Below are 19,380 nucleotides of genomic sequence, written 5' to 3'. Positions count from 1 at the left end.
GTACTTGGGTACTGACTGAATGATTGGAGTACCGCAAGGAGAGTGCCTGGGTGAATTTATAAGTGTTTGGGTTTTGGCGCAGTCTTTGGATTAGTACATGGTGCTTCATGGCTGACTGGAGGAGTACATGGGGAGTGACAGGGTGATTCCTGGAGTGTATGGATACTGCCTGGGGAATTGAAGGCTTGAAAGACAAGTGTGTAGCTGGTTAGTGGACTGTATGCGTAGTAGACAGGGGTTTGTAGCAGTGCACGTGTTAAGGCCTTGGTCACTGCATGAGTACTTGGGTACTGACTGAATGATTAGAGTACTGCAAGGAGAGTGCCTGGTAGAATGTATAAGTGGTTGGGTTTTGGCGCAGTGTTTGGATTAGTACATGGTTCTGGATGGCTGACTGGAGGAGTGCATGGGGAGTGACAGGGTGATTGCTAGAGTGTATAGGTACTGCCTGGGTAATTGAAGGTGTGAAAGACAAGTGTGAAGGTGGTTAGAGGACTGCACGTGCAGTGGATAGGTTTGTAGCAGTGCATGTGTTAAGGCCTGGGTCACTGCATGAGTACTTGGGTACTGACTGAATGATTAGAGTACTGCAAAGAGAGTGCCTGGGTGAATTTATAAGTGTTTGGGTTTTGGCGCTGTGTTTGGATTAGTACATGGTGCTGGATGGCTGACTGGAGGAGTGCAAGGGGTGTGACACGGTGTTTGCTGGAGTGTATGGATACTGCCTGGGTAATTCAATGTGTGAAAGACAAGTGTGTAGGTGGTTAGAGGACTGCACGTGCATAGTAGATAGGGGTTTGTAGCAGTCTATGTGCTAAGGCCTGGGTCATTGTATGAGTACCTGGGTACTGACTGAATGATTAGAGTACTGCAAGGAGAGTGCCTGGGTGAATTTAAAAGTGTTTGGGGTTTGGCGCAGTGTTTGGATTAGTACATGGTGCTGGATGGCTGACTTGAGGAGTGCATGGGGAGTGACAGGGTGTTTGCTGGAGTGTATAGGTATTGCCTGGGTAATTGAAAGTGTGAAAGACAAGAGTGTAGGTGGTTAGAGGACTGCATGCGTAGTGGACAGGGGTTTGCAGCAGTGCATGTGTTAAGGCCTGGGTCATTGAATGAGTACTTGGGTACTGACTGAATGATTAGAGTACTGCAAGGAAAGTACCTAGGTGAATTTATGTCTTTGGGTTTGGGCGCAGTGTTTGGATTATTACATGATGCTAGATTGGCTGAGTAGAGGAGTGCATGGGGAGTGACAGGGTGTTTTCTGAGTGTATGGGTACTTCCTGAGTAATTGAATGTGTGAAATAGAAGTGTATAGGTGGTTAGAGGACTGCATGCATAGTGGACAGGGGTTTGTAGCAGTGCATGTGTTAAGGCCTGGGTCATTGCATGAGTACTTGGGTACTGACTGAATGAATAGAGTACTGCAAGGAGAGTGCCTGGGTGAATTAAGTGTTTGGGTTTTAGCGCAGTGTTTGGATTAGTACATAGTGCTGGATGGCTGACAGGAGGAGTGCATGGGGAGTGACAGGGTGATTGCTGAAGTGTGTAGGTACTGCCTGAGCAATTGAAGGTGTGAAAGACAAATGTGTAGGTGGTTAAAGCACTGCATGCGTAATGGACAGGGGTTTGTAGCAGTGCATGTGTTAAGGCCTGGGACATTGCGTGAGTACTTGGGTAGTGACTGAATGATTAAAGTACTGCAAGGAGAGTGCCTGGGTGAATTTATAAGTGTTTGGATTTGGCACGGTGTTTGGATCAGTACATGGTGCTGGATGGCTGACTGGAGGAGTGCATGGGGAGTGACAGGGTGATTCCTGGAGTGTATAGATACTGCCTTGGTAATTGAAGGTGCGAAAGACAAGTGTGTAGGTGGTTAGAGGACTGCATGCGGAGTGGACATGGGTTTGTACCAGTGCATGTGTTAAGGCCTGGGTCATTGCGTGAGTACTTGGGTACTGAGTGAATGATTACAGTACTGCAAGGAAAGTATCTTGGTGAATTTATAAGTGTTTGGGCTTAGGCGCAGTGTTTAGATTAGTACATGGTGCTGGATGGCTGAGTAGAGGAGTGCATGGGGAGTGACAGGGTGATTGCTGGAGTGTATAGGTACTCCCTTGGTAATTGAAGGTGTGAAAGACAAGAGTGTAGGTGGTTAGAGGACTGCATGCATAGTGGGCAGGGTTTTTTTACAGTGCATGTATTAAGGCCTGGGTCACTGAATGAGTACTTGGGTACTGACTGAATGATTAGAGTACCGCAAGGAGAGTGCCTGGGTGAATTTATAAGTGTTTGGGTTTTGGCGCAGTGTTTGGATTAGTACATGGTGCTGGATGGCTGACTGGAGGAGTACATGGGGAGTGACAGGGTGATTGCTGGAGTGTATAGATACTGCCTGGGTAATTGAAGGTGTGAAAGACAAGTGTGTAGGTGGTTAGAGAACTGCATGCGGAGTGGACAAGGGTTTGTAGCAGTGCATGTGTTAAGGCCTGGGTCATTGCGTGAGTACTTGGGTACTGAGTGAATGATTAGAGTACTGCAAGGAGAGTGCCTGGGTGAATTTATAAGTGTTTGGGTTTTGGCGCAGTGTTTGGACTAGTACATGGTACTGGATGGCTGATTGAGGAGTGCATGGGGAGTGACAGGGTGATTGCTGGAGTGTATGGGTACTGCCTCAGTAATTGAAGGTTTGAAAGACAAGTGTGTAGGTGGTTAGAGGACTGCATGCGTAGTGGACAGGGGTTTGTAGCAGTACATGTGTTAAGGCCTGGGTCATTGCATGAGTACTTGGGTACTGACTGAATGATTAGAGTACTGCAAGGAGAGTGCCTGGGTGAATTTATAAGTGTTTGGGTTTTGGCTTAGTGTTTGGATTAGTACATGGTGCTGGATGCTGTCTGGAGGAGTGCATGGGGAGTGACAGGGTGATTGCTGGAGTGTATAGGTACTGCCTGGGTAATTGAAGGTGTGAAAGACAAGTGTGTAGGTGGTTAGAGGACTGCATGCATAGTGGACAGGTGTTTGTAGCAGCGCATGTCTTAAAGCTTGGGTCACTGCATGAGTACTTGTGTATTGTCTGAGTGATTAGAGTACTGCAAGGAGAGTGCCTGGGTGAATTTATAAGTGTTTGGGTTTTGGCTTAGTGTTTGGATTAGTACATGGTGCTGGATGCTGTCTGGAGGAGTGCATGGGGAGTGACAGGGTGATTGCTGGAGTGTATAGGTACTGCCTGGGTAATTGAAGGTGTGAAAGACAAGTGTGTAGGTGGTTAGAGGACTGCATCCATAGTGGACAGGTGTTTGTAGCAGCGCATGTCTTAAAGTTTGGGTCACTGCATGAGTGCTTGTGTACTGACTGAGTGATTAGAGTACTGCAAGGAGAGTGCCTGGGTCAATTTATAAGTGTTTGGGTTTTGGCACAGTGTTTGGATCAGTACATGGTGCTGGATGGCTGACTGGAGGAGTGCATGGGGAGTGACAGGGTGGTTGCTGGAGTGCATAGGTACTGCCTGGGTAATTGAAGGTGTGAAAGACAAGTGTGTAGGTGGTTAGAGGACTGGAAGCATGGAAAGTGCCAATATACCAAATATAGCAATATATATGTATAGAGCACAGCAGCAGCCGCTTCGTTTTTTTTTACATTTTATCCCAGAACAGAACTAGTTTTAAAAAGTTTGCAAAGATTCGTCAACCGGTGGCAAAGTTATTGGGAAAAGAAAAAACGCTTATCCTATGGAAACTAGGTCCTAACTATAACTATCTACTGGCGACCGCCAGTAGGTAATATATATATGTATATGTATATACGTAACATATATATATATATATATATATATATATATATATATATATATATATATATATATATATATATACCAACAATTTCGCCGAAGCAAAAAAAAGGGGATCGCACTCACGCAGGATTCCATTTTATGGCAATTTCTTCATGTAAAAAGCCTGCTGCCATGCCCAATGCGTTTCGGTCCTACTCAGACAGTGATCAAGGTCTGAGGAGTAGGACCGAAATGTGTTGGGCATGGCAGCAGCCTTTTTACATTAGTAAATTGCCATAAACTTTGATCCTGCATGAGTGCGATCCCCTTTTTTTGCTTCAGCGAAATTGTTGGCATTGTTACCGGCGTGGCCCTGCCGGAGGAAAACGCACCGCCCCTCAAACAAGTGCGCTAGCATTCAACTTGGTCTGAACCTGGTTTCTTTGTTTTATATATATATATATATATATAAATATACACTGTGTCTTTTTTGAAAAAACAAATGCCGAGCCCAATTCACTTCAGCTTGAATTTAATTTATTCCATACAGCGAAACCACCCGACGCGTTTCGGAGCAGTCGCCTCCTTAATCACAGGTCGTATATACATATATATTAGTTATAGTTAGGACAAAGTTTCCATAGGAAAAGCATTTTTTGATGGGCTTATGACATTGGCGTCGTTTGACGAATCTTTGCAAACATTTCCAAAAAGTTTCTTTTTTCAGATCAGCTCCTATCTTGAAAGTTTGGGGGTGATTCGTCAAGGGGGGGCTGAGAAAAAAGGCGGTCCCAAAATGTGTTTTCTCCATGCAATTTCCATAGGAAACTTTAGACAAGGCTACAGGTCAAACTACTGAACAGATCTACGCCAAATTTGACAGGGAGAAAGGTCTTGGTCCAGAAAGCACACTTTTGTTTAAATGGGGTAAATCCGTTCAGTAGTTTTTGAGAAATATACAATTTTACAGATATCGATATTTGAGAATTTTGACATCTGATTGGCTGAGGCGTTACGAGCACGAGCTTGCGGCTGATTGGCTGTGAACAGTTGAAACTCGGAAGTGTTGGCAGCCATTTTGTGGCTTAGTTGAAAGGAGTAGGGGGAAAAAAGAAAACAATTGTATAAGAGAGTATAGTAGGAACACTGTGGACTTAGTTTAAGCAGTCTGTACGGTGCAGAGGCAGGGAGTTTGAATGTTGCGTAGGCCGTGGAAATCACGTCCGCAGAACAACTGTGTGCGGTATTGTGGCATGGTTGTGTAGGCTCTGGAAATCCCGTCGGGAAAACAATGCGCCGTATTGCGGCAAGCAGTGTATAGGGTGCACACACAGGTAGTGTGAATGTTACATAGGCCGTGGAAATTACGTCCGCAAAACAACGATGCGCAGTATTGCGGCAATGTGCAGTAGGCTGTGGAAATCATATCGGAAAAACAACAATGCGCCGTATTGCGGTCTTCCTTTAACATAATGAGCAGTAATGTTTACTTATAATGCAGTGTTTACTTTTATCACGGATGGTGTCACTTTGTTAGAGGAAATTTAATATTATGTGGGAGGGCCTGTTCTCTCCCTGTGCGCGGAACCAAATTAACCTTTAATTGGCTGAGGTGTTCCAACAATTAGCTTAATGTTTATTGGCTGCGAACCATTGAAAGTAGAAGTGTTGCTACCCATTCTGTCCCCCTCCGCAGATTAGCAAGGACATCTGATTGACTCACATGTTCCAAGCAGGATCTTCCAGAGCTTAATGTTCATTGCCGGGAACCATTGAAAGTAGAAGTGTTGCCAGCCATTCCCTCCACCTCCGCGGAGTAGCAGGGACATTTGATTGGTTGACGTGTTCCAAGCAGGACCTTCCCAAGCTTAATGTTCATTGGCTGTAAACCATTGAAAGTAGAAGTGTTGTCAGCGATTCCCTCCCCCTCCGCGGAGTATCAGGGACATCTGATTGGGTAACGTGTTCCAAGCAGGACCTTCCCAAGCTTAATGTTCATTGACTGTGAAGCATTAAAAGTAGAAGTGTTGGCAGCTATTCCCTCCCCCTCTGCGGAACACCATGGACATTTTATTGACTAAAGTGTTCCGAGTACAAGTTTGCTCCTTATTGGGTGGGAACGGTTCACTGTTGTCAGCCATTTTGTGGCGCACTTCAAAGGAGTACCGGAAAAAAAAGCAGTAGAGGGGAGGGTAGGAACACCATTAACTCTGTACAGTGGTCACAAGATGGTAGACAGGGACTGTGAAGGTAAAAATTGTTTTTTATATATTTTAAGTGCCATTTATATAATTTGTGTGGGGCCTATAGGAGAAGAAGAATAAGGATCACAACAAAAAAATCAAAATGTTTACAATTTCTATTCTGTAGAAGTTGGGAACAATTTTTAGGATATTAAACTTACAAAATATCACAAAAAACTAAAACAAAATTGCTGAACAAACTATAGGTTTAATGAACATTATAGTTAGAAATTAGCTTTTAAAAAACCTTTGAAATTCATTGAAAAAACCATAGATTTCAAGGACGTTATAGTTAGAAATTAGCATTTAAAAAACCTTTGAAATTCTCTGAAGAAACCATAGGTTTCAGGAACGTTATAGTTAGAAATTAGCATTTAAAAAACCTTTGAAATTCACTGAAAAAACCATAGGTTTTCGGGTCGTTATAGTTAGCTGGACATTTCATTCGTACAAAACCAGAGAAATTCCACCGTTATAGTTAGTTCAGCTAACTATAACTCACGCACCCGCAATGCACTGCTCATGACGTCACATATTACACCATTCATGGCATGGTCAGTGACATCACTGATGACATCTCAAATGACATCACTGATGACATCACGGATGACATCATCCAGTGACTGTGTGTTTCTGTACTTTTTAAATATATTTTATATATATTCCAAGGTGTATTGAAGAATGAGTGGGTGTATAAGTGTCTGGATGATTTATAGGTGAGTGACTGACTGTATAAGTGAGTGATTAAATGTGTCTTACTGAATGCATGGATTAATGACTAAACTGTGTGAATGTCTGTATCACTCTGTTGTTGTGCAAGCTGCTGCATGGGTTGGTCAGTAGCTACATGAGTGTCTATATAGGTTATTGATTGGGTGTCTGAGTATTTTTGGGGGGAGATTGAGTGTGTGTGTTGGTGGGTGGGAGGTGTGTGCAAAGATGTGTGAGTGGTTGATTCACTGGGTGTATGGGTTCAAGAGTGCATGTGGAAATAGCTGTATGGGTAGGCAAGTGTGTGTATCGGTGTGTTGGTGAGTGAATGAATGTCTCAGTGGTACATGTCCAAGGAACTACATATGTAAAAGGCAGTGTATGTGAGAGTTGAAGTATATAAAGGACTCTACATGATAGTCAGTGATTGTAAGACTGGCTGTATAAATAAGTGTGTACTTGTATCATTGATTATATAACACTGTAAGTATGCATTAGTATCTGTATGACTAAGTGAGGTGCTGTGTGTATAATTGTATAGAAGAGTAAATGGGAGTATGATAGTTTCTTGGCATGACTGAGTAGGTGTGTGAGTAACTGCATGGATGAGTGGCAGTGTGTGATTGTCTTTATAGGTGCATGAGTGCATATGATAGTGTTGTATTGATGAGTGACTGCATGTATGAGTGATTGTATGGATGAATGAGTGGATGTGTGTGCAGACCTAGCAATCAGTGAGTGCATATGGAGTAACTGGTATTGGTGTGTCAATTATTTAGAAATTGGTAGTCTGTATTTTACAGTGGGTATATCAAAGTTAATATTAGAGTGTGAGGAGGTGCATCAGATTTTCACGTGGCTGATTTCATCAGTGATGTCATCAGTGATGTCATTTGAGATGTCATCAGTGATTTCATCAGTGATGTCACTGATCATGTCATGAATGATGTAATATGTGACGTCATGAGCAGTGCATTGCGAGTCGCAGGTTATAGATTGCTGAACTAACTATAACAGTGCAATTTCTCTGGTTTTGTACGAGTGAAATGTCCAGCTAACTATAATGTCCCTGAAACCTATGTTTTTTTCAGTGACTATATGTATGTATATATATATATATTATCAGCCCCAGATCGAGTAGCTCGCTACCGCTGGTCTTGACATCTTTGCCATAGACCCTTTACTAATACAGATTCACCAGGGCTTCCTCTTTGGTGGTAGCCAGGCTTTGCTAGGGTAAGATAACAATTAATAAGCCACATTGGTCATAGCCATCAGTTGTGAGCTTGTGCCAACTGCTGAAATCGGGTGCTGCCCTCACTTTCGCAGACTTATACGCATGGGCATAGGTCCATGGGGGGTTTTGGGGAGTTACCTCCCCCTAAAAAATTTATTTTGTGGTAACTAGTTGGGTATAAGTGAGTTCAGTCGGTTATGGTGATGTGTCTGTCAGGTTTCACCAGGAATTCTTACATACACACAGACAAAATAGCCAACACACACTCTCTCCCTGTTTTGAAAGTCCTAAAAGATGTTAGGTTACAAAACATCTTGTTTCCCCTCACTTAGTACTCCTACCAATCTCCATTCCTCGCCCTTTCCAACGCCCCTTAATCCCCTCTCAGGCGCCCTGCTTGTGGTATAATGTATTTTATCATGATATGCCTGCGTGATTGTTGGAAAACCTATACCCCCCCCAACCATCATTATGACCAAGTTACACCCCTCCCGGCTTATGCAAAGCTTATGAGCTGAAACTGGGACGGATGTTTACACGTGCTGCCGCACTACGCAGGGTAATAGACAGTATTGGTTAGGCCTTGATGCTGAGTTAGATACAGGTTAATGCACTGCACACATTGCTGACGTGGAGCCCCAAACATCACAGGACCACTTATCTATAATACACACGGAGACATAGGAGGGGGTGCAACTGTCTGTCTTAAGCCTCGATGGAGTCAAGGCCCCCAGACTGACCTGTCTCACAAGGACTTGTCCACTGACTTCACCTGTATTTCCAATGTCCCCATAAATGCTGGCTTCAAGCTGCCACAATTCAATTATGTTTATCGTACTTACTTGACTCCAACCAGGCTACGTTGTGTGTTTAGAGCCACCCCTCATACATGCACACAGATTTTTATAATATGACGTGACAATAATGCATGCTCTTCAGCCCCTCTGGAATGAGATATGTCAATTACTTAAGCGAGTTACCAGTATTAGGCGACATGTTAGCATGCAGAACCCGTGCCTGCTGGGCTTGATTGATGCCCACCCTAAGACGGACAGGGCTGGGAGAAAATGTGTTCACTGCGTCCTCACTCTTGCACAACGAGCAGCAGTGATGAACTGGAGGCTGGCCTCCCCACGCCCCCCCCCCCCTACTCTGCTGTTTGTCCTTAAACCAGTTGTTGCCTCGATTTTCCATGGTAAAGTTTTGTCAGTATGATGCGCTGTTGAAGGCAGATGCCTGTGTTATCTGGACATTTAAAAGCTTTCAATAAAGAGCAATTTAAAAAAACAATATTGGGAACTTGTTACGCCCATTTCTGCTATTAACAGCCACGTCATACATGCAGACATGTGATACTACGATTAGTATATCAGTATGACCCGTGCCATCTTTGTCCTTCTTTTCTCAGTGTTTTGGTCACCGCTCCTAACATCATCCATGTAGATGTCGCCGAGTCGGTAGCGATACAAGTGGAGGGACTCACCAGTGCCGTCACAATCGAAGTGTATTTTGAGAACCAGCTGAAAGGCAAGAGATGCTCCAACACAGAGACCTTCACCTTAAACAGCAACAACAATTACATGGAGGTCAAGAAGCTGAAGGTATGAGACATCTTTCACTTGTTCCATCTCTGTCCCAGCACAGTGACTCTCTCTGATCTCTGAAAGCACAGTGAGAATCCTTCTCTCAGAATATTTCAGGTTAATGAGGACTTAATCTACCCCCAATGCTGTGTGCAATGAATGTCCTCTCCTCTGCTGGTTGAGGATCCTCCCCTTTTTAGGTCTCGCGAGCCAAAGGCTCGAAGAGACATTTTATATGTGGGATTTTCAAAGTGCTACCCACAGTCTTTTGGCTGGCCTAAACCTTGAGTGCACGATCACATGCACGTGCACAGCTGCTCCTCTGCTCATTGCATTCCCCCCTCCCTTCTCACCCAGCCCTTTGATGCTCTGCTCGATTACTTTCACTTTCGCCGCTTTGACCCTTGCATTCCCCCCTCCCTTCTCACCCAGCCCTTTGATGCTCTGCTCGCATCTCCCTCCTCCCTGGGCCTGAAGGGAGACAGAGCCACCCTGCTTGATTAATGGCTTTGCATTCCCATGTGTTCCCGTAGTAAACATGTTATATTTTGATTTCCCTCTACCGTGACTCAGGGTTCTTTGGGCTCAAACGTCAGCATTTCTAGAATGTAAACCTCTTGTTGGCTGCGCTCTGGCAGCTCGGACTCTCGCACCTTTAAATTACATTTTGCCAGCGTAGCCCATGTGGAATCAGATTACGAAAGCGAGACTTGGCGCTGCCTGATGTCTGTGTAAATAGAAAGAAGAGATGAGTTTCTGTCCATTGATCATTTGCACGGAAATTAAAATACCCGTTCCTGCCGAATAGTTCAGTGTCTGCCTTGACACACCAGCTCTTCCATCTTGTTTAAATGTTTCCTTTCCGCCACTGCCGCCGCTCATCAGTGCTATTTTTTTAAACTCATTTAGTTTTATTTTATTATTTACATGGGGCACATCTGTGCCTGAGTGTGTGGCCAAGAGCTATTTATCAGCACGGTGCCCGTTTCACGGCCCATGCTTCATAAAGCTCAGCGGGAGCCGTAGTGATATAAGAAGACACAGACTTTTTAATTAGGCACCAGTACCGGAGTATTAAGGAAGCACCTCATGCGGTAAGCCATTTCTCCCGCGTGTGAGCACCGAGCAGGCACATTTTGCAGCGTCACACACCGGCTTCAGCAATGGTGGCTGCTTCTTGTTTTAGTGAGGAAAGAGATCGGACCGAAACACAGGACAGTGACTTGCTATTCATGGCAGGATTTGTTTACACATGGGAATTGTGAACTTGCCTCATCTTTCACTTTGAAACACTCTGCTGCCAACCGCACCTGGAAAAATGTTTAGAAACATTCTAACTGCATGGCGAAAAGTTCTTGCTATGAGCCAGCCAAACCCCTGCAGCTCAATTCCTAAATTGTGGCAAAACTATAAAGAAACGAGGAATTAACTCTACAGGCAGCGTCTCCAAACCGCGCCTGCCGTTTAAGGGAATGAGGCAGGGGTTCCGCTTCATGAAACCTTTTGTAAGCCACATTTTTAAGCCTAAAAGACCGTCAACATGCTCAATAAAACAACAAAACTTAAAAACAATTGCATTTTGCTTTTTAATTACAGCTTAGATCATCACTCCCATTGTTTTGACAAGTAAGGGGCTGCTTGCTGCACTTTGACACGCTGCCTACCTACCTGGTCAGCGATCCTTGGGGCTACCGGGTCTCCTGCTGCATACCGCGTCTCCCTCCCGCCGTCGCATCGCGACCGCTGTGTGGGGGGAGCGCTTGACGGGACCACAACACCCAGGGTCCCCAGCGACACGGATGCGGAACCGGAGCTGTTTGCGCGCCCGGAGGCGCTACTTAATTGATCCCGCCCCCTGCGTCGCGGGACCGCGCGCGGGCTAAGCCCGGGCAAATGGCGGGCCCTCTGTGGCCCTCAGAGGTCATCAGTGGTCGGGCGGGCCACCCCACTAAGCCGTAACGCAAGGTGAGAGAGGCGACATGTCCATCAGGGGGAAACGCTCCGCAAATACTATGGGTAAACCAACAGAGACCGACCCCATAACATCGCTGTCCCTAGAAAACATGCTGGACAATGCTTTCAATATGGTTGCTAATGAAATTGCGAGCACAGAGAGACGGATGTCATTGGAGCTCTTACGTGCACATTCTGAGCCCCGGGATTTAAGTATAGAACATATCGTACCTTTATCCCCAATTGTTACAGTTACCAAACCCAATTCGTCTCATTTACCCTCTGTTACCCCTGGGGGGGGAAAGTGGCACTATTATTCTCGACTACCAGCTTGATGGCAATGCGCATGTTTCCATCCCTCTTGTAACCTCGAAAACCAAACCAGCTGGAGGAAAAAGGAAAAGAGGCCCTCCAAAATCTTTAACCAACAAAAGGAAACAAGCTATATGCAATAAGGACCAACCCACACCACAGAGTATGTGGACCAGAGGGAAGCAAAAGACAATTGGGGGTAGAATGGTTATGACTGATCAATCACAATCCGCTGAAGGACCCTTGGACTTTACCCCTCCAAGAAGTGGCTATAATTGCACATGCACACAGACGGATTTTGTTAGTGAAAGTATTACATCAAAGAAGTCTAATGTGAATTTTATGGAAACCATTGTGGACACCATTTTTAAACAGTTAGAATGTCAAATGATCAAGCAGTTTAATATTATTTTTAAAAGATTAGACCGAATTAAAACTCTGATAAAGAATGAAGATGTCAAAAGGAAGGGGGCTATTAGCCTCGATTTATTAAGGGGATAGCGCTTGTTGAAGGAGCTAGAAGTCGCTAATAGGGGCATTCTGAGCAAAGGACCTAATGCTCTTAGTGGCACAACTACCTCTAACACTGCATCTAAAAGTGTTAACGAAGGGAGAAGTTACATTGCAAAAACCACCCAGCAAACCCTGATAGGAGCAACGGAACCAGTACACCTTACTAGTATGGCCACTAATATGTTAAAGGATGCTCCAACCCTTCCAGCTGCAAGGAGGGAGGTATCTACTAACATTGGATTAGATAAGGGTCAAACCACTGCAACAAGGCCAACAACACACCCAGGGACTGTTCTTCATCAGCCCCCTGACGCCTGCCCTTATGTAATAATCCTGGCAGGCGTACCTCAGTTAAGGGAGGGACAGAGTGAGTCATGGATGCAGCTAAACAACAAGTGTATAGACTGGTTATCTAAACATAAAGGGGTAGGCCCTAATATTATGAGAGAAATCTTGACCGTTCGACGGGTAAGTTGGGTTGGGCCACTACCTAAGAATATAGAAGGGGACTGTATTGTTATTAATTTTAGAAATCCCTCTACAGTTAAATTTATTCTTGGTAGCACCAATACGTGTTTTTCTCCCTCCACTGTCATAACCTCTCTGCCACTGGGCTATTTCTACAGACCCCACTATAGACCACCTAGCCCTGCTTTACCACCTTTTCCCCTGCACAACAGGTTCAGTGCTTTGTCTGATCTGGGCTCCTTGGACTGACTACCAATTACCTTTCCAGATCTAGCAAGCAGGAATTATCTTAATATATCTGGCCCAGCGGGGGATCTAACTATTGATCCGACTACAGTGGCTGCTAATAATGCCAAGGCGCCTAAGGGCAACAGTTATGTTTCTACCTTGGTAACATCGATTAATAATCTGACAATCCTGAGCTGAAATATAGCAGGTCTTAACTCTAAAGTAATAAATGGGGACTGGGTGGATTGGGTTTCCAAATTTGACATCTTGATGTTTCAAGAAACTTGGTGTACTACTTCCCTACTTTTTGATGGATACAGTTGTTTTAACCAAACTTCACCAATCCCAGTTCTGGGGAGACCCAGTGGGGGACTTTCCATCTGGGTCAAAATTGGTGCAGACGTTAAAGTCGAACAGCTGGAAACATATGATAGGAGCTTCCAGGCATTACTTTACATCAGTAGAATAAGAATATGTTTAATAAATTTTTATAACAATGATTTTAAATCACATCCTAATATGAATTTTATAAAGTTGTTTAATTTTATTGATGACATTACAGAAGGACAAAAGTGTGGTAAACTTGATGGGATATGTTTAGGAGGAGATTTCAATGCACACATCCACCGTCAAAACCCCCCTTGTAAAAGAGGTAAAGAATTGTTTAATCATTTGGCCACAAGGGACTTAATCAATGTTATGGAAAAGGCAAATACTATTGAAAATAAATGTCCTGTGGCTACTTATGTTGGGCATGGGTGTGCATCTACAATTGATTATGTATTCATAACCTCCCCACTTATGGATCTTTTATTAGGGGCCATAGTCGCTAGGACTGCATATAGCGACCACCACCCGATTTTATCCAGTTTTAAAACTATTAACAAAAAGGTGAAACGGACAGAAATAGGGGCTACAAACATAGTCGCGTCGACAGACAAACTCAGGGTGGTCTGGAAGGGGATTGACAATAAGGGGGTGTTAGCTCATGTTATAAAGTCTAACCCCCGATTAGTATCCACCTGTCTATCCTCCGACTGCCCGGGACAAGCGATTGTGGAAGCATTTTCCGAGCTGTGCAAGACCATAAAAAAGGAGATATCTAAGCCAGCTTTAACTAACACTAACACTAACCCGAGATGGTTTGATACCTCCTGCTCTAAAGCAAATAGAGAATTGAGAATTGCCTTAAAAGCTGACCCACCTGATCAGTTACTGGTGAGGTCTTTGAGGTCTAGTTACAAACGCACTTTAAAAACACGCTCCGAGGAGCTCTTAAAAACCCATTGGGAATCCCTTGTACGCACAGCAGCAACGAAGGATGCTGCTGGGTTTTGGAGCGAGGTTAAGAACCTGAAAACGTTTGGCTCCAACATTACTCCCATAAACTGTAGTATACTAGGGGATGTATGGGTGGAGCACTTTACAAATATTTATATGGCACCTATCCCGTCCGTGGTAAATTCCCAAACTTTTAAGTTTCCGAACATTTCTATAATGGAGGTGGAGGACGCAATTTTTCAAAGTGCAGGAAATAAAGCGTCGGGGCCCGATGGATTATCCATTGATTTAATAAAATCAGAGCCTGACTTTTGGTCACCACTATTATGTAATGTTTTTAATAATTTATCTATTGCCTCATTGCCCGATTCCTGGTCTAACAGCACCATCGTAACCATCTTCAAAAAAGGTAATAGACTTGACCCTGGCAGCTATCGCCCAATATCACTAATCGACAATACATTTAAGATCTTGGGTAGGGTCATTTTTAATAAGATCAGTACTTGGGCTGAAGAAAATAAAATTTTACACCCATGCCAGTTAGGTTTTAGAAGCAATGTAGGGACGGTGGAGCAGTGCTTAAACTTAAACTTAGTTTTAGACAAATATACCATAGCTAAAAAATCCCCACTTTATTTAGGCTTTATGGATTTAAGTTCTGCTTTTGATTTTGTTAACCGTTCCCGTTTATGGTCAGCATTGCTTAGATACGGTTTGGATGAACCGTTGGTTCAATTTTTGGCCCATCTACACAGTGATTTGAAAGCTCGTGTCCGTATTAATAACGATGGTGAGGTTTCGGGCGAGATTTTAATTGGCAGGGGAGTAAGACAAGGCTGTGTCCTGGCTCCCCTGCTTTTTATTTTATATATAAATGAATTAAGCACATCTTTGGGTAAACTAACCACTGATGTTCCGCTCGTCAATGGCAATCCCCTCCCCGCACTTCTTTATGCCGACGACGCGGTACTTATAGGTCGTACACCCAATGCACTGCGCACTTTAATCTCAGGCTTTGTTTCCTACATGGCTGATCTTGACTTAGGTACACATTTTAAAAAATCCTACATAATGTCTTGTGGGCCAAAGAAACATAAAATTCGACATATTACGTCAGGGAATAATGTTCTAAACAGCACTTGTACCTTCCCTTATCTAGGTTTGTTGTTTTCTGATTTTGGATCCTGGCAACCTCACGTTGCCAGAGGGAGGAACAAATTGGGCAAAGCCATTAATTCTATAATTACTCTACGCCAACCAAAGCATGTCGAGGTCATTCCATCCCTCTTACAAATTTATAAGACCCAGTGCGTCCCTACAGGAACTTATGGTGCCGAGGTGTGGGGTTACTCGAATTGCACCAATATCCAGATAGAAGAAAATAAATTCTGTAGGAAGGCACTGGGGGGGGGGTCATTTCGGCACCCTCCTATGTATGTCATAGAGAATTGAATCTCCCCTACATAGAGGATTTTATAAAACCAAGACCCGCTTTGTTCTGGTTAAAAATTTGGCGTAACCCCGCTGCCTCGCTGACCCGTGATATCATCTCAGATTGTCTAAAAAGTGAGCGGGCCAATTACATTCTCTGGCTTAATGCGGTACAGGAGAGTTTAGTAAGTGTAGAAATGGGGCATCTTTTTTTAGCCCCTGAAACAATAGATTCTTCACATAAGAATATAGTAAGAAGGGCCTTATTTGATCTGTACCGAGTGAATCGAGAAAATATTGAACTCGCTAAGCCAGCAATCCTTAGGTATATTCCTATTCAAGAACCTTGTGCTAGGCTACACAATATGCCCCAAGGTTACCTGCGCAAGAAACTGGGCAAATGGAACAGGAGTTTGCTATTTAGGTTTAGGGATGGAAGTGTGGTAAATTTACTTTGTTTCCCCTTGGGTTATACCCATAATTTGGGAAATTTAGACTGTCCATGTAACCAAGGTGAGAAGCAAAGCTTGCAGCATTTTACATTGTTTTGTGGCTTTTATGCAAAATATACCAAACACTTCCTAATTCCCTACTTTAGAGTTAGTGCTTTGACGGACTATAACGAGGCTTTCAGAAATTTACTGATGCTAAGCACTGACGATGTAATCTTCAGAGTTAGCCACTTTCTCAAAATTGCTGTTCGTTCTCGTGCCTCAATGAACACGGCCTGATAGGTTGTTTAACCATCCCGCACTATTTTGCACATTGCACCTTTATTTGCACATTGCATTTTTGTACAACGGGTGTTCCCCTAGATGTGCTTTGATTAATAAGATTTGTTTTATCCTTGTTCATTGAGATGATTTTTATGTTTTATATATATTTAAATGGATGTATTTTAGAGTTATTAATTTTAACTTTTTATTCTCTGATGTTGAACAAAATGGAAATGGCCTGTTAGATCCAGAAGCATTTGCACTTTTTTTGGCTGTTTTGCACATATCTTACTTATTATTGTTGATGTAACTTTTATTGTGTATAGGGATAAATGTTGCAATTTATATGTACTTTTATGGATGTTTTATATATATCCGAATAAAGATAATTTGAATTGAATTGAATTGATAAGTAAATGGTGCCAAGATGGCCATGAGGTTTGCATTGTGTGCAGGGTGTTCCACAGATCATTGTCTTTCAAGTTTTCCCAATCAATTGCGTAGAACCACGAGCCTCGCCATCGCTAGTTTTTTTGTGCATGTACAGTCCTGGGACCTCATAATCTTACTGCACTGTAGGACTGAGCAGCATACATTATTAATGTAAATAAACAGGGCTCTTGGTAAAACAATACGCTTGCATTTAGCAAGAGTTGTGCAGACAAAATAAACACAGGCAGTTGCATCTAAAAATGATCGATTTTCTTAAGATGGAGCTGACACAATGCCTCAATTCGTCCACAAGATAAGATTCACAAAGACTGGCAGCAACTGGGAATTACACAAAATGAGTACATCAATTTGTGTTTTTTTTGTAACGCGGAACTGCCTCTTACAAAAAGTAACATCTCACTTTGTTCATTCCAAATTAATACAGCACCACCCTGTACCCCTTTCAGAAAAGGGTAGCGTTTCTGGTGTGAGGCATTTCTATGCATTCAGGCGGAAGTTCTTTCTTGCAGTTAGTGCTTCTGAACAAAGGAAAGACATACATGTCTTCCATCCTGTGCCTCTTAGAATACAGTATGGACTGGGTGCACAATTCCTTTTTTGGCCTCTTTGCTACATGTGGTATTGAAATTCAATGACTGCGACTCTCGGGAACTAACATAGGTTTTATTTAGGATTAACAGATTGCTCCTGTAGAACAAACATTATGCATCTGGTACTGAGATTTCCTTTTACCAATCATGGTAGGTGTTTTAGTCCACCTGGGCTAAAAAAATAAAGATTACAACTCCCCGAGCGCACTGTTAAAAACATAAAAGCTCAGGCCTAGAAAAAAATCCAAAATGTCTTTGGTAAAGATATGCCTTGTTTTACCATTGCCACCAATTAACAAATCATGTGCCAGGTCAACATGGTGCAATACCTAGAACCCAGACATGTGTGACCGGTGCTCTGCCAGTCACAGAGCCGGCAGTGCCGCTTAGCCCACTCAAGTCATTTCTTCTTACATCTTTGAAATATCTGGCATAAAGTCGGAGAGAAACATACAGCCAAACCTAAAACGTGAAACAAGTAAACTCATTCTTTCAACCTTCCCTTAGTCTAGGCTTACAAACAAGGACAGAATCCAGTCCAGTGCCAATTTAAGAACTGTAGTCATCCATTCTCCTTAAGACAGGGTTGAGATCCAGAATTGACCACCTCAGCACACATCAAACAAGCATTTGCAATGCAATACGTCTCGCATTACTGAAAGTTTGAGCTATTGGCATCGCATTATTATTTGCAACGCCAATAGCTTCAACTTTCAGTAATGCGAGACCTATTGCATTGCAAATGCTTGTTATAGATTCTTCCCTTCTGTAGATCGATAGCTCTTCCTTTTACAGGTTATTGAGAAAGCTCCCCTCTGATGTGAAAATCCTCCCCTCTGTAGATGAGAATCATAAACGATCTAGATTACTGAGACTCCTCCTATGTGTATGCTGAAACCCCCCTACTATTGGTTATTGCAAATCCTCTCTTCTGCAGGTTGAGAATCCTCCCCTTTGTAGATGAGAATCATATGCTATGTACATTATTGAGAATCCTCCCATCTATAGGCTGAGACCCCCTCCTCTTGGTTATTGAAGACCCTCCTTTCTGCAGGTTGAGAATCCTGCCCTTTGTAGGTGTTATAGATTCCCCTCATGTAGATTGATTACCCTAACTATAATACTTGTACATGTTATTGAGAACACTCCTCTCTAATATAATAATCCTCCCCTCTTTAACTGAGAATCATCCGCAATGTACATTATTGAGAATCCTCCCATCTATAGGCGGGGACCCCTCCTCTAGGTTATTGCAGATCCTCTCTTCTGCAGGTTGAGAATCCTCCCCTCTGTAGATGAGAATCATATGCTATGTACATTATTGAGAATCCTCCCATCTATAGGCTGAGATCCCCTCCTCTTGGTTATTGAAGACCCTCCTTTCTGCAGGTTGAAAATCCTGCCCTTTGTAGGTGTTATAGATTTCCCCCTCCTTGTACATGTTATTGAGAACGCTCCTGTCTAATATAATAAAATCCTCCCCTCTGTAACTGAGAATCATGAATCATCCGCAATGTACATTATTGAGAATCCTCCTATGTTTATGCTGAGACCCCCCTACTATTGATTATTGCAGATCCTCCCTTCTGCAGGTTGAGAATCCTCACCTCTGTAGATGAGAACCATATGCTATGTACCATATTGTGAATCCTCCCATCGATCGGCTGAGACCCTCTCCTCTTGGTTATTGCAGATTCTCCCTTCTGTAGGTTGAGAATCCTCCCCTTTGTAGGTTTTATAGATTCCTCCATTCTGTAGATTGATAACCCTCCCTTCTACAGGTTATTGAGAATGCTCCTCTCTGATGTGAGAATCCCCATCTGCAGAATGAGAATAAAACACTGTGTAGAGGATTGAATCCTCCTATGTATAGACTGAGACCGCCCCCC

At 43.3% G+C, this 19,380-nt stretch overlaps 1 protein-coding gene across 1 annotated transcript in view; it reads left to right on the top strand.

Moving 5' to 3' along the window:
- The window catches only part of LOC146869372 (complement C4-like), a 536,657-nt gene that overhangs the window by 79,251 nt on the left and 438,026 nt on the right, over window positions 1–19,380 (top strand). Inside the window, exon 2 of the mRNA XM_085599650.1 lies at window positions 9,372–9,564. Coding sequence (XP_085455776.1) covers window positions 9,372–9,564 — 193 coding nt within the window. The remainder of the gene's footprint in view (window positions 1–9,371; window positions 9,565–19,380) is intronic.

This window comes from Triturus cristatus, chromosome 1_1 (assembly GCF_964204655.1).
Source record: "Triturus cristatus chromosome 1_1, aTriCri1.1, whole genome shotgun sequence".
Lineage (NCBI taxonomy): Eukaryota > Metazoa > Chordata > Amphibia > Caudata > Salamandridae > Triturus > Triturus cristatus.
This window is presented reverse-complemented; position numbering and strand designations above follow the sequence as displayed.